The sequence below is a fragment of the Emydura macquarii genome, unplaced genomic scaffold (assembly GCF_026122565.2).
Source record: "Emydura macquarii macquarii isolate MOO-44397 ecotype Brisbane River unplaced genomic scaffold, CSIRO-AGI_Emac_v2 contig_2473, whole genome shotgun sequence".
NCBI classification, from domain to species: Eukaryota; Metazoa; Chordata; order Testudines; family Chelidae; genus Emydura; species Emydura macquarii.
In genome coordinates, this window is record NW_027132610.1 from 5934993 (window position 1) to 5956695 (window position 21703).

General features: G+C 43.8%; 1 protein-coding gene across 3 annotated transcripts in view; it reads left to right on the top strand.

Moving 5' to 3' along the window:
• Positions 1 to 21703, top strand: part of TNFRSF19 (TNF receptor superfamily member 19) — a 114897-nt gene that overhangs the window by 46673 nt on the left and 46521 nt on the right. For all 3 annotated transcript variants that reach the window (XM_067562876.1, XM_067562877.1, XM_067562875.1), the window contains one exon: positions 10414 to 10499. In XM_067562876.1, the coding sequence (XP_067418977.1) occupies positions 10414 to 10499 (86 nt within the window). The remainder of the gene's footprint in view (positions 1 to 10413; positions 10500 to 21703) is intronic.

Below are 21703 nucleotides of genomic sequence, written 5' to 3' on the forward strand. Positions count from 1 at the left end.
CAGCGTGCGGAGCGCGGACACTTCCCTGCACCGTTGGTATGGGCAGAGTCAAGTATGGCGATGCTTGGGACCCGGCCCATCAAGTCTTCTCTGGTGCCTGCATCTCCAGTCAGGGAGCCTCCCCAGACTCCTGGGAGTGGGGGAGTGCCCCTGCCGACGCTGTCGACACCAGAGACTTTTCAGGCAGCAAGAGACTTTTTGGCCTTGCCAACACCACCTCTGCCCCCCCTTCCGCCGAGGGAGAAGAGGCTGGTGTTCTGGGGGAAACCCACATTGGGTCCTCCAGAATGGCAGTGGAGATCCCCGGTACAGGGAGGAAGATCTCCTACCAGATGGTCTCTGAGGGTAGATCAGAGCCACTCCCCCAACAGTCGCTCCAGGTCGGTGTCGTCGAGCCGACTTGCTCCGGCACAGGACGTGGAGTCTCCCTCTCAGCACCGACATCGATCCCCGGCACCAGAGGCAGCGCATGCCAGGAGGCGGCACCGGTCGAGGTCTGCCAGGTGGCACTCGGACAGCTCCCGCTCCAGATCTCTGGCACTGAGCGCCCGTACCTGGATGGCGCAGAACTCGTCGCCATCGGAGGACCCAGCACCGAGGAGTTCGCCTGCACCGAGACAGCACAGAACCCGGTCGCCATCAGAGGACCCGGCACTGCGCAGTCCACAATGTGGAACCCGGTCACCGGAGTCCGGCTCAGCACTGAGGAGTTCAGAGCGGTGCTGACTTCGGTCACCAAAGGTGTCTGCAGGGCCACAAGGCAAACGGCAGCGGAAATCATCGGTACCGAGACGATGCTCCAGTACCTCTAGCTCTTCAGAGCGCACCTCCGTTCGTCAGCACCGCTCATGGTGACGGAGGCAGTCCTCATCGTCCTCCAGGTCAGAGATGTCGAGAGTGCGGTCCCCAGCACGGAAGGGTGCCCGAGACCAAGGATGTACACGGCACCACCGGTCCAGTGACTCAGGGTCTCCCGGGGGGACAGTCGTCGGGAGAGCCAACGCCTCCACAAAGCGTCGCAGCCTGTGGCGCAATCAGCCCTGGGTTGGCCCAAGGGTCAATGGCTGCAACAATGACCTTATTGGGCCCCATGGGGTATCCAGATGGGGCCAGGGCCCCAATCCATTATGGCATCGGGGGTGCAGTCCGTGCCTCCGGCACAGGAGAAGGCCCATAGACACCACACGTCGGATGAGGAGTCGGACCCCATGGAGGGACCCTCAACTGGTACAACCCTTGACCAGGAGAGGGCCATCCGCAGGACGTACCTCGGCAGTTCTCTTCCTCCTCACCAGACGAGGCAGCCTCCCAGGACCACTCGGCGCCACTGAAGGATTTTAGGGTGCACTTGGAGCTCCTCAAGAAAGTGGCCTCCAACTTGGGGCTGGAGGTGAAGGAGTTAGAAGAGGCCAAAGGTAGCCTCTTTAATGTGCTGTCGGCGGCTGCCCCAGCGAGAGTGGCCCTCCCAGTCCACGAAAGGGTTCTTAAGATTGTAAAGGCCCTGTGGCAAATCCCTTCCTCGGTCGCCCCTACATCAAGGGAGGCAGAGAAAAAATATTTTGTCCCAGCTGAAGGGTTTGAGTATTTGTTCACTCAGCCCGCCCTGGGAACCCTGGTGGTAGATGCAGCCAACCAGCGAGACAGACAAGGTCAGCCAGGATCCACTCCCAAGAACAAACACAATAAGAAGCTGGACTTGTTTGGGAGAAAGATTTATTCCACAGCAAGTCTGCAGTTCAGGATTGCCAACCATCAGGCCCCCTTGGTAGATATAATTTCAACCTGTAGGACTCCCTCAGGCGGTTCACTGAGGCCCTGCCCCAGGACCAGGCTGCAGACATTAGCACCATCATGAAGGAAGGAACCACGATAGCTAGGGCAGTGCTCCAGACGTCCTGTGACTCTACTAATTTGGCAGGCAGGGCCATAGCCTCCGCCATCTGTATGAGAAGGTGCTTGTGGCTGCAATCCTCGGGCCTGTCCCAGGAGGTGCAGCAGTCTATTCAGGGCCGACCCATCAAAGGGGTCTCCGACCAGACTGATGTGAAGTTGCATGGTCTGAAGGATTCCAGGGCCACGCTTCGCTCCCTGGGCCTGTACACGCCCCATTTTTCTAGGCATCAGTCACAGCCCCAGGCACAACAGCAGCCAAGGCCTCCACCCAGGCCTTTTCAACCCTATAGGAATAGGGATAGGAATAGGGGGTTTAGAAGGAGAAATCAGCCCTCCAGCTCGTCCTTAGCTCCCCAGCAGGGCCCCCCCAGGAGGTCAGGCAACCAAAGGAGACAATATTGATGGTGCGCCCGAGGGTGGCACCTCGACTGCTCTCCTGGATCCACCCCACCTTTTCCTAAACAGGTTAAGGCCCTTCTATCCCGGATGGGCAAATATCACTTTGGACTGTTGGGTCCTTGGGATAGTCTCAGGTGACTATGCCCTACAGTTTACATCTACCCCTCCCAAACAACCCTCCTTCTCAGTCCCTCTTCAGGGACCCCTCTCATGAGCAACTCCTCTTGCAGCAGGTGGACACCCTCCTCAACATAGGAGCGGTGAAAATGGTCCCTCAAGGGGGAAAGGGTTCTATTTGAGGTACTTCCTCATCCCCAAGGCGAAGGGGGGTCTGAGTCCCATATTAGACTCAGGTTTCACATGGTCTCCCTAGCCTCCATAATCCCTTCCCTGGATCTAGAAGACTGGTATGCCACCCTCGACCTCAATGACGCATACTTCCATGTGTCTATCCTCTCAGCCACGGGCATTTTCTCCATTTCACGGTGGCTGGCTCCCACTACCAATTTTTCAGCCCTACCCTTTGGCCTATCTTCGGCTCCAAGGGTGTTCACCACGTGCATGGCAGTAGTGGCTGCCCACCTGAGACGAAAGGGTGTGCAAATTTTTCCTTACCTAGACGATTGGCTGATTAGGGGCAGGTCCAGGTCCCAAGTGCAGGAGAACGTGACCCTCACTTGCTCCATGTGCAGCAGGCTGGGACTGCTCATAAACAAGCAAAAATCCACATTAACCCCAGTGCAACGCATAGAATTCATTGGGGCCATCCTGGACGCTTCCCAGGCAAGAGCTTTCCTTCCTCAGCCACGTTTCAAGGTGATGGTCTATATCATCTCCCCGCTGCACTGATGCCCCACAACAACAGCCAGGCACTGCCTACAGCTGTTAGGCCATATGGTGGCCTACACGTACGTAGTGACACTAGCTTGCCTGAGGCTCAGACCACTTCAGGCGTGGTTGGCCTCGGTATATATGCCAAGCAGACACCCATTGGACCGGGTGGTCACAGTTCCCCTGCCCGTCTTAGCCTCCCTAAACTGGTGGCAGACTTCCAGGCCAGTGATGAAGGGTGTTCCGTTCAGGGAACTGGTCCCATTGGTCATCCTAATTTCTGACATGTCTGACGTAGGATGGGGAGCCCACATCAGCGCCAACCTAGACACTCAGGGGCTCTGGTCGGGGGAGGAGAGCTCCTGCACATTAACGTGAAGGAGCTGAGGGCCATTCGCCTAGCGTGCAAGGTGCTCCTCCAATTCTTGACAGGCAGAGTGGTGCAGGTGCTGATGGACAACACCGCAGCCGTGTTTTACATAAACAGGCAGGGGGGAGCGCACTCCTCAGCCCTCTACGAGGAAGCGATCTGTGGGACTTTGTCGTGAAGCACGATTTCCACTTGACTGCCTCTCACCTCCCAAGAGTAAGGAACGATGAGATGGATCACCTCAGCAGGTCATTTCTACCCCGCCACGACTGGTCGTTGCACCCAGAGGTGGTGGCTATGATCTTCCAAAAATGGGGCTTTCCCCAACTGGACCTATTTGCGTCGGCCTGGAACACAAAGTGTCCGAGGTTCTGCTCGCTCTGGGGTCACAAGACTAGGTTGATTTCCGACGCATTCCTCATGGACTGGACGGGGGCCCTCGTATACCTATTCCCACCCATTCCACTCCTACCCAAGGTCCTGCTGAAAAGAAAGAGGGACAGGGCAAACGTTATACTCATCGCTCCGGCCTGGCCAAAACTGCACTGGTTCAGCACTGGTTTGATCGCCCCACCCTTGGATCTCCCGAGGCAGCATGACCTTGTATCCCAGGACCATGGTCGCCTGTTGCATCCGGACCTGGACTCCCTGCATTTTACAGCCTGGGGGCTCTTTGACTGATGGAGGGAGAGAGAGCCTGCTTGATGCAGTTCCAGCACGTCTGCTCGGCAGCAGGAAACCGTCCACACAGGTCGTGTATTAGGCTAAGTGGAGGCGGTTTACCTGTTGAGCGGAGTCCTGAGGTATTCTGCCCAGCCTCTCGCCTATACAGGAGATCCTGGAGTACCTGCTCCAGCTAAAGCTCCAGGGTCTGGTGCTGGCCTCCTTGAAGGTTCACCTGGTGACCATTTCGGCCTTCCATCAGCCGCTACAGGGGAGATCGCTGTTCTCCCATCCCATGTCAGTCAGGTTCGTCAAGGGGTGGAGAGACTTTATCCGCAGGTCCGTGACCCAGTGCCTCCCTGGGATCTCAACCTGGTCCTCTTGAGACTCACGGAGCCCCCCTTCGAACCCATAGCTTCATGCCCTCTGCTCCTGCTTTAATGGAAGGTAGCCTTCCTGGTGGTCATTACCTCAGCCAGGTGGGTTTCCGAGATTAGGGCCTTGACCTTGGAGCCCCCTTATACAGTATTCTATAAGGATAGGGTCCAGCTGAGGCCACATCCGGCCTTCCTACCCAAGGTGGTTTCCCAATTTCATTGTAACCAAGATATTTTTCTCCCCGTGTTTTTCCCCAAACCTCACGGTTCGGAGGAAAAGAGGAGATGGCATTCGCTGGATGTGAGACAAGCCCTGGCCTTCTACATCGAGCATACAAAGCCGTTCCGGAAATCGACACAGCCCTTCATCGCAGTGGCCGACCAGATGAAAGACTCACCTGTCTCCACCCAGCGCATTTCTTCATGGATTACATCATGCATCAAGTTCTGCTATGAGCAGGCGCAGGTGCCGCTCCTGGGAACCATCACAGCGCACTCAACCAGAACTCAAGCCTCATCTACAGCCTTGCTGGAGAGAGTGCCCCTGCAGGACATCTGCAAAGCTGCCACCTGGTCATTGTCGCATACCTTCACGTCCCACGACGCCATCGTCCAGCAGGCAAGAGAGGGCATGGGATTCAGCAGAGCGGTGCTGAGGGCAGCTCACCGGTAACGCCTACCCAGCTCCAAAGTTATTGCTTGTTAGTCACCTATAGTGAAATGGACATGAGCAAGCACTCAAAGAAGAAAACAAGGTTACTTACCAGTAACTGATGTTCTTTGAGATGTGTTGCTTATGTCCATTCCACAACCCATCCCCTGTCACTGCTGCCAGAGCTGGCAGAAAGAAGGGATTGAGGGGGCGTAGGGCCAGCAGCGCCTCATATACCGTGGATGTACGTGGGGCTCCAGTGGGCGCCGGAGCCAGCCCTACAGGATCTGTTAAGGGGAAAAAAGTTCCAGGTAACCCTGAACGGAGGCATGCACACACCTATAATGGAATGGACATGAGCAACACATCTCGAAGAACATTAGTTACTGGTAAGTAACCTTGTTTTATTATTGGTGGGTTATTTATTAAAGAACTCAGCATCTGATTAGACATTTCCAAACTGGAAATAAGTTCCAATTTGACTTTTTCCCCTTACCATTCCAAACCAATTTAAAATTTTAAAAAGATTATATATGTGTTATCACCCTAACACTGAAGTCAAAATATTTTCTAAATTCTGATGAAGCCTCTTTAATCTAGAAACTTTACTCGTGGATTATCCCATGCACTGCTACAGACTGGGAACTGACTGGCTAGGCAGCAGTTCGGCAGAAAAGGACTCGGGGGTTACAGTGGACAAGAAGCTGGATATGAGTCAACAATGAGCCTTGCCAAGAAGGCTAACAGCATATTGGGCTGCATTAGTAGGAGCATTGCCATCAGATCGAGGGAAGTGATTATTCCCCTCTATTCGGCACTGATGAGGCCTCATTTTGAGTATTGTGTCCAGTTTTGAGCCCCCCACTACAGAAAGGATGTGGACAAATTGGAAAGAGTCCAGCAAAGGGCAACGAAAATGATTAGGGGGCTGGAGCACATGACTAATGAGGAAAGGCTGAGGGAACTAGGTTTGTTTAGTCTGCAGAAGAGCAGAATGAGAGGGATTTGATAGCAGCCTTCTAGTACCTGAAGGGGGTTCCAAAGAGGATGGAGCTACGCTGTTCTCACTGGTAATAAGTGACAGAACTAAGAGCAATGGTCTCAAGTTGCAGTGGGGGAAGTCTAGGTTGGATATTAGGAAAAACTTTTTTACTAGGAGGGTGGTGAAGCATTGGAATGGTTACCTAGGGAAGTGGTGGAATCTCCATTCTGAGAGGTTTTTAAGGTGCGGCTTGACATAGCCCTGGTTGGGATGATTTAGTTGGGGTTGGTCCTGCTCTGGGTAAGGGGCTGAACTAGATGACTTCCTGAGGTCCCTTCCAACCCTAATCTTCTATGAATCCATGATTAAACCTTACACTTCTCATTATCACTGTTATATTTCTGAATATATTTTCTTCTGAAAAATATTAAATATGTTTAATCATCAGATATTTTACATCCTAAGATTTGGTAATAGAGCTAAATTCTGTGCTCAGTGTGCATGCTGTGTTCTTTACTTTGAATGGGATGTTATCCACAACTGAAGTCATAATTTGGTCCTAGGAACATGTATAACCAAACTGATATTGATATCATTTATACAGTGTACTTTGAATTACCTGGAATGATTTAATGTAAGTAAGAAAGAACTAGACTTGATATTTTCTCATCCTGATAGAAAGTTGATACCCATTTTTAGTTCTAATTCCCATAGCCTCTAGAAATAGGATTTGTATAGGATTTGAATAAGTTGTGTTACTCAGCTAGAGTACCCATTTGAAAATCTTACGAAGAGGGAATAAAACTTACTATATATATGTATAGCACCATACATATGCATGGTGGTTTACAGAGTAATAAAGCTACAGTTTCCCTGCCCCAAGGAGTTTTCAGTCTACATGAGGCATAATGCAGCAAAGAATGAAAAAATGAGGAAGTATTGAAGAATAATGGCTACAATAGTGAGAGATTGAATTATGCTTATAAGACCTGGTCCTTTGAAATCAGTTGAAAGAATCCTGGTAACTTCAATGAGTTGGACTGGGGGCATAGTTACTTACACATCTAGTGCCTGATTTCCCCTCTCCTCAATATAGTACCACTTGAGGCAGTGTCTCGAGTGAGGTTTGATAAATTATAAGTGTTCATTTTTAAATAGCAGCTCAGAAAGTTAATCATTTAGGCCCTGATCCTGCAAAGACTTGTTTACACATGCAGGTTTACCCACTGTGAATAGTTCCATTGAAATCAATGTAGTTACTCAGTGTGTAAAGTTGAGTGCATGTATAAGTCTTTGCAGGATTAGAGTGCTATTTCTTATGGTGTACAGATTCATTCCATAGCTACCATTGGGTCTAAAAGACTAATTATTTATAAACGTGATTTTACTTTCTTCAACATTGGCCAGAGTATTTGTTTGTTTCCCACCCCCCACCACAGAGCCACTGCCCATCCTTAATTATTCTTATTTAATATTTTTTAACTCAGAATTGGTGGTGATGGCTTGTGCTCAATCCTTCTTATTCCCACAGTAAGTTGGTGAACTCAGTGAGAGTGATCTCGGTGGTTGTCAACTGTTGAACATTAGGGGATTTGGACAAAATTCAGTGATGACTGGTCAAATAAATGAACAGATCAATTAATCAACATGCATCCATGTTGAGAATCTCATTTTAACTAGGCAAGTGGCAAACTAAGACTTATGGTTATTTCGCAGACTTACTAAGTTTATCTCCTCTTCTTCATCCCACACCATCAATCTCTCTCACGCATCTATAAAATTAGATTGATTGTAAGATCTCTGTAGCAGGGGCTGGTTTTGTGATTTGTTTTTACAGTATCTAGTGCATTGGGACCCATTTCAATGATTGGTGAACCTTGGCACTATCATATTAAATAATTGCTAATGATTAAGGCACCATTATATTCCTTCTTGGAAATTGTATAGGAATTCCGATGATTGTCTGAACCATGAGTCATGGATTTTATTCCATCACTAACAGGCTCCTAGTTAGGCTTTCACACATACCCGTACAGACCACAGCCAGTTTTTAGGTACCTTTTGGACATAGGCTATCCTTGCCTTTGAGAGAGTGCTTAGACTTTTACCTGAATCCTTATTCTGTCTCCTCTGAAATCAGAAGAGAGTTTTCTTCCTTTAGGAACACTCAGGGATGCCTAAATAACAGCAATTCCAGTTCATCTACATAATATCATCTACATAATTATTCAAGAGAGAAAATAAAGAGAAAGATAGAAATTAAGCACAATAAAACACGACTAATTTAAAGACTATGCAAAGTATAACCAGCCAAATGGTTTACTCCAGTGGTTCTCAACCTATTGTGGGCCTCATCCAGTACTACCTGTATGTCCCTAAGGATGTCACATTGGCTGCAGCCATGTGCTGATCAGTCTGCAGGTTGGAAACCACTGGTTTACTCTATTGGTTAAGGAGAATTAAGTTTTGCATCTCAACAATAGTCTGTATTGCAGTTGTATACTGGCTTTTAACATTCTTCTTTTCTATCCAGTGCTTCCTCTGTTCATATCATTAGAGCACCAAATTAGTTTGTTGAGCTGTTGATGTATTTTATTTTAATGAGTGTATTGATGATGGGTTTTTTAAATGTTAAAAAATGTCTGATTCATAGACAGTCACATTATCACCAACTTGGCGTCAGTACAATCAGTACTTTTTGTTATTTTAGATAGATCATAAGTGTGTACTAGTCACATCAAAGTAAATATTTAATCCAGGGAGCTGCCTTGAAGAAATCACATTCTGCATGATTTAAATTTAGTACAAGGCTTGAAACAAAACTAAATAAGTCGGTGAGGTATTGTAGGCTATTCTACTCTGGCACAGGTTATTTTAAAGTCTACATCTCAAAAGCATGTTAGGAAGTTCCTATTTTCCCTCCGCTGCTTCTCGTTATCTGTTTTAAGATTCTAATCTGCTGCCCATCACCATAGCATCTGAGCGCTTTGTTCATAAAATCAATTGCAAAGTTCATAGAGTCTCTCGTTCTTCTCTCTTTTCAGGGTCAAATCTCTGCTTGGGGCATGGTGTTTGTGTTTTATATTTTTGGGGGGGTGGTTTATTGGTTTGTTCGTTCAAGGGTTTTTTCTTTATTTTTTTGTTGTTCACTTGCTCCTCCTTATAGCCCACCTCTGTTGTTTGCTGACCTCAGCCATCTGACTAACTCCTCACACTCTGTGTTTCAACTCTGTGTATTGCCTACTCTTGCTTTACTTAGCTTGTTAGTGAATAAGCTTTAATATGGGTGACAGATTCAAGCTGTAGATTTATCATGTTTTATTTGTACCAGGTCCACAGATTTGCTAAGTGTCTCATAAAGAAATAGACAGGTCCTTGCCCCAAAAGGCTTACAGTCTAAAATTTAAATATGATACGAGTGATGAGAGCACAAAACTGACTAGAAATGGAGTGAGGATGGAACATGGTTCATAGGGTGATTTGGCTAGTTCATATACATTCTTTGGTGAGTTTTATAACATAAATATTCCCTTAGTTCACTTCTTGTACAGTTCACAACAGAATTGTATTTGAGAGAATCATCTTGCTTTTCTGAAGGTTTTGCTGAGTAGCATATTAAGATTTTTTTAATACTTTTCAGATATCATTCTACATAATTATATAAACTAGCCATATTGTAAGCAGTCCTCCAACTCTGAGCCAGGGAATGCTTTACAGTTCTAACTAGAAAATGTTCACATTTATTTTTAAAGTATGGATATAATAGAATTCTATATCATATAAGCTTATTACGTCTCTATAGAAAATATTACATTGAGCTCTAAATATATTTGCTCTCCACAAGTTTTTATTTCTTATGTGAATAACTTATTTGGACTAGAAGGTCAAAAATTTTCCTAAATTTATTTTAAATCTACTAACTGTACCTAGTAATTTAGATATTATTCTGAGAGAGAGAGGAGTCATGGTCCAATGGCTAGTGCAGTGGATGCAGATTCAGAAGACCTGGTTTCCATGCCTAGCTATGCCGCTGACCTTCAGTGTGACCTTGGGCAAGTCACTTCACCTTTCTGCTTCTGTTTTCTCTCCCACACTTTGTCTTTTCTATTTAGATTGTAATCTCTTCAGGACAGGGACCGTCTCTTACTATATGTTTGTACAGTGCCAAGAATAATGTAGGACCTTCTAGATACGACTGTAACAAAAATAATAACTAATCTTTACAAGCTCTTCTTTTATCTTCTAGATTTTACAGGAAGACAAAGCTTGGTGGCTTTCAAGACATGGAGTGTGTTCCTTGTGGAGATCCTCCTCCTCCCTATGAACCTCACTGTAAGTACTTTTGTGTTCAAATTAGAACAGGACCACTTTTGGCCTTTTACATTTTTTCCTGCTTTTATTTAGAAAGCTAAGCGAAGTGTACTTTCATTGCTGAAACTGAGCCACGTGCTTTCTCTTTAATCAAGTTTGCTACCAAGAAAATAAACGTTGTAGTGCAATTACAGTGTTATAGTAAGTTGATTCAGCCCAATCTTGCAACAAAACATGGATGACTTAATTTTTTGTCTATGTAAATATCAAGTTATCCTTTGCATATATAAAAAAAAAAAATCAAGAAGTCTTTCAAAACTGAGTAAGAAACATAACTACTGTGTTTGCAAAACAAATTGACAAATGTCTGAATTCTTCAATATCCCATTCTTCACATCATTTCTAGAAAAACAAAAGTTGCCAGATTTCTTATAAACATTTTTCATACTTCTATTCAGTCTAATTAAAAAACTAAAAACTATGTAGATTTGTACCATAAGAAAAAATATTAATTTCAAGATAACTTTTTAAATCTTAGCATAAGTCTTTTATAAAAAAGTGAAATGCTGAATCATGTTTACTGTGTGAATAGAGAGACAAGGTGGATGAGCTAATATCTTCTATTGGACCAAATACTGCTGGTGAGAGATACGCTTTTGATCTTATGTACGCTGCTCTTGAGGTGTGGGAAATGTACTCACAGAATGTCACAGCTAAATACAAGGTGGAATAGATTGTTTTGCATAATTAGTTAACACATATTTCAAGGGACCATTCAAGGTGAAATGGCCAGTTATCACCTCTACAGTCAAGGGAGGAAAGCAGAAAAAATAGCTGGGAGTGGGGAGGTTTAGTGGGTGATAGATTGTAATAAACTATAAATCCGGTGTCTGTATTCAGCCTGTGATTTTTAGTGTCTAGCAGTTATGAATTTAAGCTCCCAAGCTCATCTCTTGAAACTGTTGTTCAGGTTTCCTTTGAAGATGAGGATAGAGGTCACATATAGATTGATCACTTTGTGAAAATTTTCCAAATGAATTATGTTGCCATTCTAATTTTAGTGGTTTTTGTTGTAAAATGTGTATTCTAGGTCAGAAATGTAAGCAGTATCTTTTGAAGGCAACAGTTTTCAGAATCTAACTTCTCCTGGATTTCTGCCATGGATTCAGAGCAATATATTACATGACTCTGAGTCAGAATAATTCAAATTTTATTCAAGATTGCAAAATTTGAAACTATTAAGTCAGATTTCTACAATAAGAAGAAATTAAGCAAGTTATTATAGTTGTTGCAATAATTCTCCTCCAGTTATGGTGTATGTCTAGAAAGGAAATGACATTTTTCAGATAGTTTTGTAGTGTTGAGCATTTTATATGTTAACATTCTTGCAGCAAAATATGGTCTTTCATAAGAACAAAACTATGTGTACAGTTTTGACACCAAGGACTAAGTACTGCTCTGACTTACCTGGAGTAACCACCTGGAACTCAGTGGAGTTGCACAGAATATTTCAAGGCATAATTTGGTCCCAGTTGAGCAATTTGGTAGATAACCTTTTTATCTCAAGGAAATAGAGGCCAGAATTAAAACTGACCCCTCAACTAATTTTGTGATGTGCCCTTGTGATACAGAAGAAAAACATTAAAGCCTTCTGAAATGAGGCCTACAACAGTATTAACATCCCAGCTTCTCAACTGAGTACCCCTAACTGCAGCACTCATGTTATGCAATCTTTCCTCTCTTTCTATCTACTCCATTTCTGTAAGAAAGCATGATACTAAAAGAAGAATTGTGCTTTCTGAAAAACTCTGAGGCAGGTGAGAGAAATGGATAGCTCAGCCATGGCCTCCAAACTCAGATGCTCTTAGATCTACAAGAAAACCTCTTAAAGGGTCTTGAGATTTGTTATCCAGACTTTCTACATATTTTGTAGGAATTTGTGCTGACAGGAATAATATTAGCTTTGTAGGTAAGATGTCATGTGTATCTATTGATGAAAAGAGCAGTAAGAGTTAAGTATTATCATTATTATTTGTCTAGCTGAATTTGTCAAGCTTATCTTCCAGGAACTGGGTTTTGTCCTAACTATCTGTTAGACAGCCATCTATTATCAGAAATCTTCTCCCCATGTTAGGTACTTACAAACTGTGACAGTCAACTCAGTCTTCTCTTGGATAAACTAAATAGAATGAGATTCTTAAGTGTCTCACTGAATCATAGTTTTCCAGACCTTAATTCATTCTTGTCTATGCTAGCTCTTTTAAGAATATAAGACTGGCCATCCTGGGTCATACCAGTGGTCCATCTAAGCATAGTATCCTGTTTTCTGACAGTGGTCAGTACCAGATGCTAATAGCCATCGATGGACCTATCCTCCATGAACTTAGCTAATTCTTTGTTGAACCCAGTTATACTTTTGGCCTTCACAACATCCCCTGTCAATGAGTTCCAGGGGTTGACTGTGTGTTGAGTGCATTACTGTTGATACCACTGTCAGAACTGAGCTGATGGCAGCAACTTAGGAAATTCTAGTAAACTTTAGTTTAGAAGCATAATCAATGATATTTAATAGTGTTATAATGAGCACAGAATGCTTGTGCAGATACCATGTATTTTTTCCTTATAAAATCAAAGAAAAGTTCAAAATATAATATCCATAGCTACTTATCATGATTTGAAACCAGGACTAAGACCTACTAGTGCACAATTCTTAGGACAGTTCTTTTAGCGCATTTTAATTTTAACTTTATATATGCGTAATATAAAATGGTCAGTTATTTAATGGAAATTCTTTACGCAGTGCTATATTTTTGGTATGATATGTGGCCTAAGGGGTTTAGTACTCTGATCTTCAGCAATCTCTGACATGAGAGACTGATCAAGAATTCTCAAAGAAGGAGTAAATACACTGATATCTTGTAGGGTTCATTTAACATCAAAGGGAAAAAAGTCTCTCTTTTGAGTCTTAGCTGGAAAACATAATTATACTGGGAAATGTAAATGGCAAAACATGAAAATATGTTTTTTTCCCCAATGCTAAATACTGTTAGCTTTTAGAAGCATAATCATGATAATTTTCTTTTTGACTTATGTTCATTGAAACTACATGGAGACAAAGCATTAGAAATGTGTGAAAAATTCTTAATGATAAGAGCTGAATTCTAATGCTCTACCTTTCCTCATTCCCTTTCTTCTTTCAGTGTGAAATAGAATGACAAATATTTGTGCAGCTAACACTGTTGAGCTATTATAGATGAAAAGGAAAAGTTTAAATGTCTTGCACCAATAAATTAACTGTCTTGTGAAGTGCTTTGGCAAGTTTTTATTTGCTTATGAACAGTATCATAAGGGCATGAACTTCCTGGGCTAAAGATTCATAGTAAGTCTGAGCCATTGATGAGCACCTCTTTGTATGGGAAGCAGTTGATTATTACCTAGTTAGCTATAAATCTAAGTTCTTACTTTTATGTTCTGTCTTTCTCCAGACATTTTAAACAGAAATTTGGTTTAAATATTTACTCATGGAATAAACAGATTGTGGATTGTTAAAGATGAAGTTGAAAGGGTTCTATAATGAATAAGTAAAGAGTGTTAAAGGCCAGGAGAATTATCACCTTTGTGTAAACTTTAAAGGGTAAACAATGAATTCTCTGTGCAATTTGGCAGAATAGAAAATTAAAGATATAACTATATTTTAAAAGATTGAGTTAAAATAAATTATAAATACCCCCCCCCCCCACCACCACACACACACACACATTTTGGTGCAGCAGTCAAACATTAGATTAGGTGTGCTTGGTTTATTTATGCTATGGCTATGCACATTCACTTTCTAAACTGAAGTGCAAACATGGTTACAGTGTATTCCTGGAAACTAAGTGAATGACAATAGTACTTTTCATCTATCTGTGCTAGAAACCTAGTGTTAAACACAAATAAACAACACTATAGGCTGTGAAGAGAAAAGTAAATGCAAAGCTAACCCTGACTGGTCTATGTCCAGCAAAGAAATTATGACAGGGTAAGTGAGATACTTTCAGCTAGTCTAGGTCTCATCAGATAGTAGGGTGAAATAAAAGAAAAACTGAGAAAATAAATTGTATCAAATAAAGCATACAACTAAACAATCCTACTGAAGTCTTCCATTTCAAAGAAGAGCTGTCAGACGAGGGCAGACTTGAAAAACAGAACTTTTAACAAAAAGGAATTTTACTTTGCTACCCATTTTTTTCCATCCATGACAGCAAACTTGTTTGAATAAGAGCTTTCTTCTTTGCAAACCCAGCTTTATCTGCTTTGTACTACAGTCAAGTTTTTAGAAATAATTTGTGAATGCCACATTTATCTCAACTTTATTCCAGGATCATGAGAAGATATACTTATGTGTGTTTTGCAAAGGGTAGGATTCTTGATTGAAGATGAAAGTTTGGTAGTTAACATGTAAAAAGAAAGCTATGCAAAAACATTTATTTCTATTTCTTATTTCTTTTCAAAGGATAAAGTTTTGCCTTTGGCAACTTAATTGTGTTTGAATTTCCAAACAACTCTCAGAATACTAATGTACAGGCAACCACAATCCAACTTTGAGAGATATAAAACACATACATACTTGTTTAAAAGCACCTACTGTATTTTAGTGTTCAGTGAAAAACTACTCAGAGAGAGTCAGTTCTGAAGGATCTCTCGTCTCCTAGGAAGTCAGTCATCCTCATATTTGGGTTGATTGGGCCAGTAAGAGGTGTGTGAAGAAGTATGAGTCACGATGTCTTCATAATGCTAATGCCATTCAAATCTAAATATTTATTTCTTACACCATGCTGCTGTAGTGAAATAGTATACCAGTGTTTTATATAGATCTGGTCATGGATGAGGGATAGTCAGAATCATAGAATTATAGAATATTAGAGTTGGAAGGGACCTCAGGAGGTCATCTAGTCCAACCCCCTGCTCAAAGCAGGACTAACCTCAGCTATATCATCCCAGCCAGGGCTTTGTCAAGCCTCAGCTTAAAAACCTCTAAAGATGGAGATTCCACCACCTCCCTAGGTAACCCATTCCAGTGCTTCACCACCCTCCTAGTGAAAAACTTTTTCCTAATGTCCAACCTAGACCTCCCCCACTGCAACTTGAGACCATTGCTCCTTGTTCTGTCATCTGCCACCACCGAGAATAGCCTAGCCCCATCCTCCCTGGAACCCCCTTTCAGGTAGTTAAAGGCTGCTATCAAATCCCCCCTCATTCTTCTCTTCTGTAGATTGAACAAGCCCAGTTTCCTTAGCCTCTCCTCATAAGTTCTGTGTTCCAGCCCCCTAATCATTTTTGTTGCCCTCTGCGGTACTCTCTCCAACTTGTCTACATCCTTTTTGTAGTGGGGGGCCCAAAACTGGACACAATACTCTAAATGCGGCCTCACCAATGCCGAATAGAGGGGAATAATCACTTCCCGCGACCTGCTGGCAATGCTCCTCCTAATGCAGCCCAATATGCTATTAGCCTTCTTGACAACCAGGGCACACTGCTGACTCATATCCAGCTTTTTATCCACTGTTACCCCCAGGTCCTTTTCTGCAGAACTGCTGCCTAGCTCGTCGGTCCCCAGTCTATAGCTGTGCATGGGATTCTTCCTTCCTAAGTGGAGGACACTGCACTTGTCCTTGTTGAACCTCATTAGATTTCTTTTGGCCCAATCCTCCAGTTTGTTTAGGTCCTTCTGTATCCTATCCCTACCTTCCAGGGTATCTACCACTCACCCCAGCTTAGTATCATCCACAAACTTGCTGAGGGTGCAATCTATCCCAGCTTCCAGATCATTAATGAAGATGTTGAACAAAACTGGCCCCAGGACCGACCCCTGGGGAACTCCGCTTGTGACTGGTTGCCAGCTAGACATGGAGCCATTGATCACTACTCGTTGAGCCCTATGCTCTAGCCAGTTCTCTATCCATTTTAATGTTGTCTGAGGCTCAACTGAAACAAGATAATATCTACAGGATGGAGAAAGCTTCATTACAGTAAATGAAAATGAAGGGCAGTCTCTGGTGTTTGTATGTTATACAAGTCTAGGAAATTGGCTGATGCTTTAGAAACAGCTCTTCAGTGGAAACACAAGTATACACCTTTTAGTCTTCAGTAGAATCAAAGAATCATAGAAATGTGGGTCTGGAAAGGATCTCAAGAGGTCATTTAATTCAGTGTTTCTCAAACTTTTTGATACCAGGGACCAGCTTGTTGCCTTCCTAAACATTATTAAGGAGGTCTCAGGGACTGGTGCTGGTCCACAGACTGGTTGTTGAGAAACACTGATCTAGTTCATTCTCACCCCCCACCCTGCCCCCTGCTGAGGCAGCATACCTAGCCGTCCCTGACATCCCATGTCTAACTTTTTCTTAAAAACTTCCAATGATGGGGATTCCACAACCTCCTTTGGTAACTTATTACAGTACTTGACTATCTCTACAGTTAGAACATTTTTCCTAATATCTAACCTCAGTCTCTCTTTCTACAGCTTAAGGTGATTACTTATCCTACCTTCAGTGGACATAGAGAACAATTGATCACCATCCTCCTTTATGACAGGCCTTAACATATTTGGAGACTGTTATCAGGTTGTCGCTCTTCACCTCCCCTTGCAGTCTTTTTTTCTCAAGACTAAGTGCCCAGGTTTTTTAAATCTTTCCTCATAGGTCAGGTTTTCTAACTTCATCATTTTCGTTGCTCTCCTCTGGACTCTCTCTAATTTGTGCACCTTTCTTAAAAGTGTGGTACCCAGAACTAGCTACAATACTGCAGATGAGGCCTCACCTGCGCCAAGTAGAGTGAGCAGAACAATTACCTCCCACATCTTAGATACAATACTTCTGTTGATACAACACTGAATAATATTAGTTGGTTTTTTTGTTGCAGTTGCATCACATTGTTGACTCATATTCAATTTGTAGTCTGATATAACCCCCAGATTCTTTTCTGTACTACTTCCTAGCCAGTTATTCTCTGTTCTGTATTTATGCATTTGATTTTTCTTTTCTAAATGTTGTACTTTGCACTTATCTTTATTGAATTTCATATTTAAATATTTAGAATAGAGAGAAAGCAGGTAAACAAAAGAAAAATTTTGAAAAAATTGAAAACTGTGTTATCTCCACTAATATTAATGCATTTACCAATGAAGAACTGATCACAGTGGTCCATTCTGGCCTTGGAATCTATGAATCTATATATTTCAAGCTTTATTATTTTAAGAATTTTCAAATAGTAAAACTAACTGTGAATAATTTGATTGATTACAATTGAGAAACTAAAATCTAATTTGGATGAGGATTATAAAAGAAGAGGAAATATTGAAAGAGGTCCAGTCTCTGGAGAATAGCAAAAGTACAGAATTGAATACATCGCCATCCAATTCTGGAAAGAGCATAAAGATGCAATAATACTCTACAAATGTATATATTGGAGTTTATTTTTATAATTAATTTATTTTGTATTGCAGTAGTATGCTGCTGTGTATGCTGTACAAATGCATAATAAAAGACAATCCATGATTTGAGGAACTTTCAGTGTAATTTAAGGCAAAATTCAAGTGGATGTGAAAGTCAGAATAAAGAGAAGAGGAACAGGAGATGTGGTTATATAGATTAGTTACATGCACCACTTGAAAGTTTCAAATAAATTTATTCTAATTTTTTTAAGTTATAAGATACAAATGCATGATTAGATATAAAAAAAACTTAATGTCCATTTACTGTTCTGTTATATTTAATAGTAATACCTTGTCTACTGGCCCAAGAAGGAATTTACTTCAGTAATTCTGAAGCCAATGAAATATCAGATGACTGTACAAACTGCACTCCAATCTCATTACTGTAAAATGTAAAGGTTAGCTAAAATTTTAACAATCGTTTTGAAATTGTTTGAATTATATTTGGGAAAATTAATTCTAAGGCAGAGATTTGCATAACCACCAGTGAGATTATTAGTCTCTGAGTAAAAAAGGACACAAAGACAGACATACCCTCTACTTCCCCACACATATAGCTCTTAAAACTTTACACTCTACCAAAGCTCTTAACCAACTGAGATAAAAGTAGGAGGTAAGGAATATAAAGAACAGATGTACCATATGCTCATAAGACAGGCTCCTATCCTGATAATATGGTTTATGTATCATAGCTTATTATGCATAGATCCTTAATTACAGGCTCTTCTTTGAGTGATGTTCCCTCTGTGGATTCCAGACGCAGCTGCACATGCACGCCATGCGCTCAAGCCAGAACTGTTTGTAGTAGTTCCCATTGACCCGCATGTGCATAATGCGTTGGTCACATGGTGCATTCGAGGCTTTAAGAGGCTGTGTGAATCGATGCCACTCGAATTCCCTCTTACCACCTCATGGCCAGAGTCCATTCCTGCTTTTTTGTACATAGCCTTCTAGTTGTATATACTTACCCTGTTGTTAGTTAGTTAGTTAGGTTTCCCCATTGAATTTTTCCTTCCCCTCGTGGGGTGACCCCAACTCCTGTCCTCCCAGGGACTATGCCCCAACAAGCTGAATTCAGAAGCTGTGCTTCGTGCCCACATTTCTCCTCTGTGAGCAACAAACACCAGTGTTGCCTATATTGCTTTGGCGAAGTCTACATCTTCATACACTGCTCCATCTGCCATTCATTCTTGCCTTGCACTTGGGAAGCCAGAGAACTTCGCCTCCACAAACATCTGATGGAGGAGGCTATGTGCTCACGTACACAATTGGACCTGGGACCAATGGATCTGCCAGAGCAGCACCCATCACCACTGATGAGCGCCCCCCAGCTCCTACACACAGCGTTGCTTCCCCGGACTGCACCAGGTTGGGTGAGAAGTCATGCGTCAACTCAGCCGCTTCACCTTCCAAGAGCCCTGTACAGAGCATAAGTCAAAGCACTATGGTGAGCTGCAGGCACTGCCTCCAGTCACAGCCACCAGTCCACCACATTCACTTCCAGCACCGTCAACGACCCCGGGCTCCTCCACGCTCTCGTGCCTGGTTCCATGTATACCACGCTGCCTGTCTCCTCTGATGCCTATGGCCAAGTTGAAGCTGCCGTATACTGGGTCCCCTCTGCACTCTGGTTTCTCAGACACTTTGAGGTTTCCATTTCTGGCAAATGAACCTCTCTTATTGCTCCCAGATCAGCACCGTGCACCACCTCGCCTTGCACCACCAGTATAGTTTTGTTCAACATCTTCCTTAATGATCTGGAGGATGGGGTGAATTGCACCCTCAGCAAGTTTGCAGATGACACTAAGATGAGGGGAGTGATAGATAAGCTGTAGGGGAGGGATAGGATACAGAGTGACCTAGACAAATTGGAGAATTAGGCCAAAAGAAATCTGATGAGATTCAACAAGGACAAGTGCAGAGTCCTGCACTTAGGACGGAAGAATCCCATGCACCACTACAGACTGGAGACTGACTGGCTAGGCAGCAGTTTGGCAGAAAAGGACCTGGGGATTACAGTGGACAAGAAACTGGATATGAGTCAACAGTGTGCCCTTATTGCCAAAAAGGCAAACAGCATATTGGGCTGCATTAGGAGGAAGCAGATTGAGGGAAGTGATTATTCCCCTCTATTCGGCATTGGTGAGACCACATTTGGAGTACTGTGTCCAGTTTTGGGCCCCCACTACAAAAAGGATATGGACAAATGGGAGAGAGTCCAGCAGAGGAGAACGAAAATGATTAGGGTTCTGGTGCACATGATTTATGAGGATATGCTGAGGGAACGAGGCTTGTTTGGTCTGCAGAAGAGAAGAGAGAGGGAAGATTTGATAGCGGCCTTCAACAATCTGAAAGGGGTGCCAGGGAGGCTAGAGCTAGGCTGTTCTCAGTGGTGGCAGATGACAGAACAAGTAGCAATGGTCTCAAGTTGCAGTGGGGGAGATCTAGGTTGGTTATTAGGAAAAGCTTTTTCATTAGGAGGGTGGTGAAGCACTGGAAAGGGTTACCTAAGGAGGTGTTGGAATCTCCATCCTTAGAGGTTTTTAAGGCTTGGTTTGACAAAGCCCTAGCTGGATGATTTAGTTGGAGTTGGTACTGCTTTGAGCAGGGGTTTGGACTAGATGACCTCCTGAGGTCCCTTCCAACCCTAATATTCTTTTATTCTACTGACAGCCTCGCCTCTGCAGGACCTGTCCTCAGAGTCTGAGTAGGTTTCTGAGCTGGACCCCTCATTCTCACCTGCATGCTCTTACAGCCCAGATACTCGGAAACAGCCGCCCTATCCACCGACATATAGCCTTTTCGCTGAGGCATGGTTCTGCAACCCATATACTTGGCTCTACTAGTCTGCTTGGTACACTTACCAGGACCACGGGGTGCCACCACTGCTGCCTTACCGGCCATCCTCTGCCCACACTGCACCCCCATCCTTTATGCCAAGTCAAAGGACGTTCCCCACCAGGCCTTGTTGTCCCTGGATGACACACTCATTCCGCCTTCCCTCTGCCCTCTGGATACCACAGCCAGTACCATGACCTGCTTTGGCGCATGGCTGCGGCTCTCAACCTCCCAGTGGAGAAAGTCCAGGATGCTCAAATATTCCTGGATATTCTGCAACCACTGGATCCTTCTTGTCCATGAGGCCATCCTCCAACCTGCCCAAGCGGTGTGGCACACTTTAGCTTCCTGCCCCCCTACCCCAAAGCACGCGGAGCACCGCTACTTTGTCCCATCTAAGGGTACAGACTTCCTCTTTACCCATCCGCCCCCCAATTCGCTCGTGATACATATGGCAACCGAATGTGCCTGACAGCAGCACCTCAAAGCCACCCCCCTGGACCGGGTGGCAAAGAAACTGGACCTTTTGAGGCACAAAGTTTTTTCCTCCATGGGCCTCCAGTTCCATATTGACAATTACCAGGCCATCTTGGCACAATACGATTTCCTCTCCTACTCAAAGTTGGTGGAGTTCCAGGCCTTCCTCCCAGTGGAGAAATAGCAGGAGAAATAGTAGGACTTCCAGACACTGATGGACAAGGGCAAGCTGGTCACCAAGGTGGGCCTCCAAGCCTCAGTTGCTGCCACTGACACCATGTTCCACTCTCTAGCAATTGGTGTTGTGCTCCTCTGGGATTCCTAGCTCCAATCCTCCAGCTTCCCTAAGAAAGTCCAGACCTCGCATTTGACAACCAAGAACTGTTTAGCGACAAGACAGATGAATCTCTCCATTCTCTCAAGGATTCCCATGCCA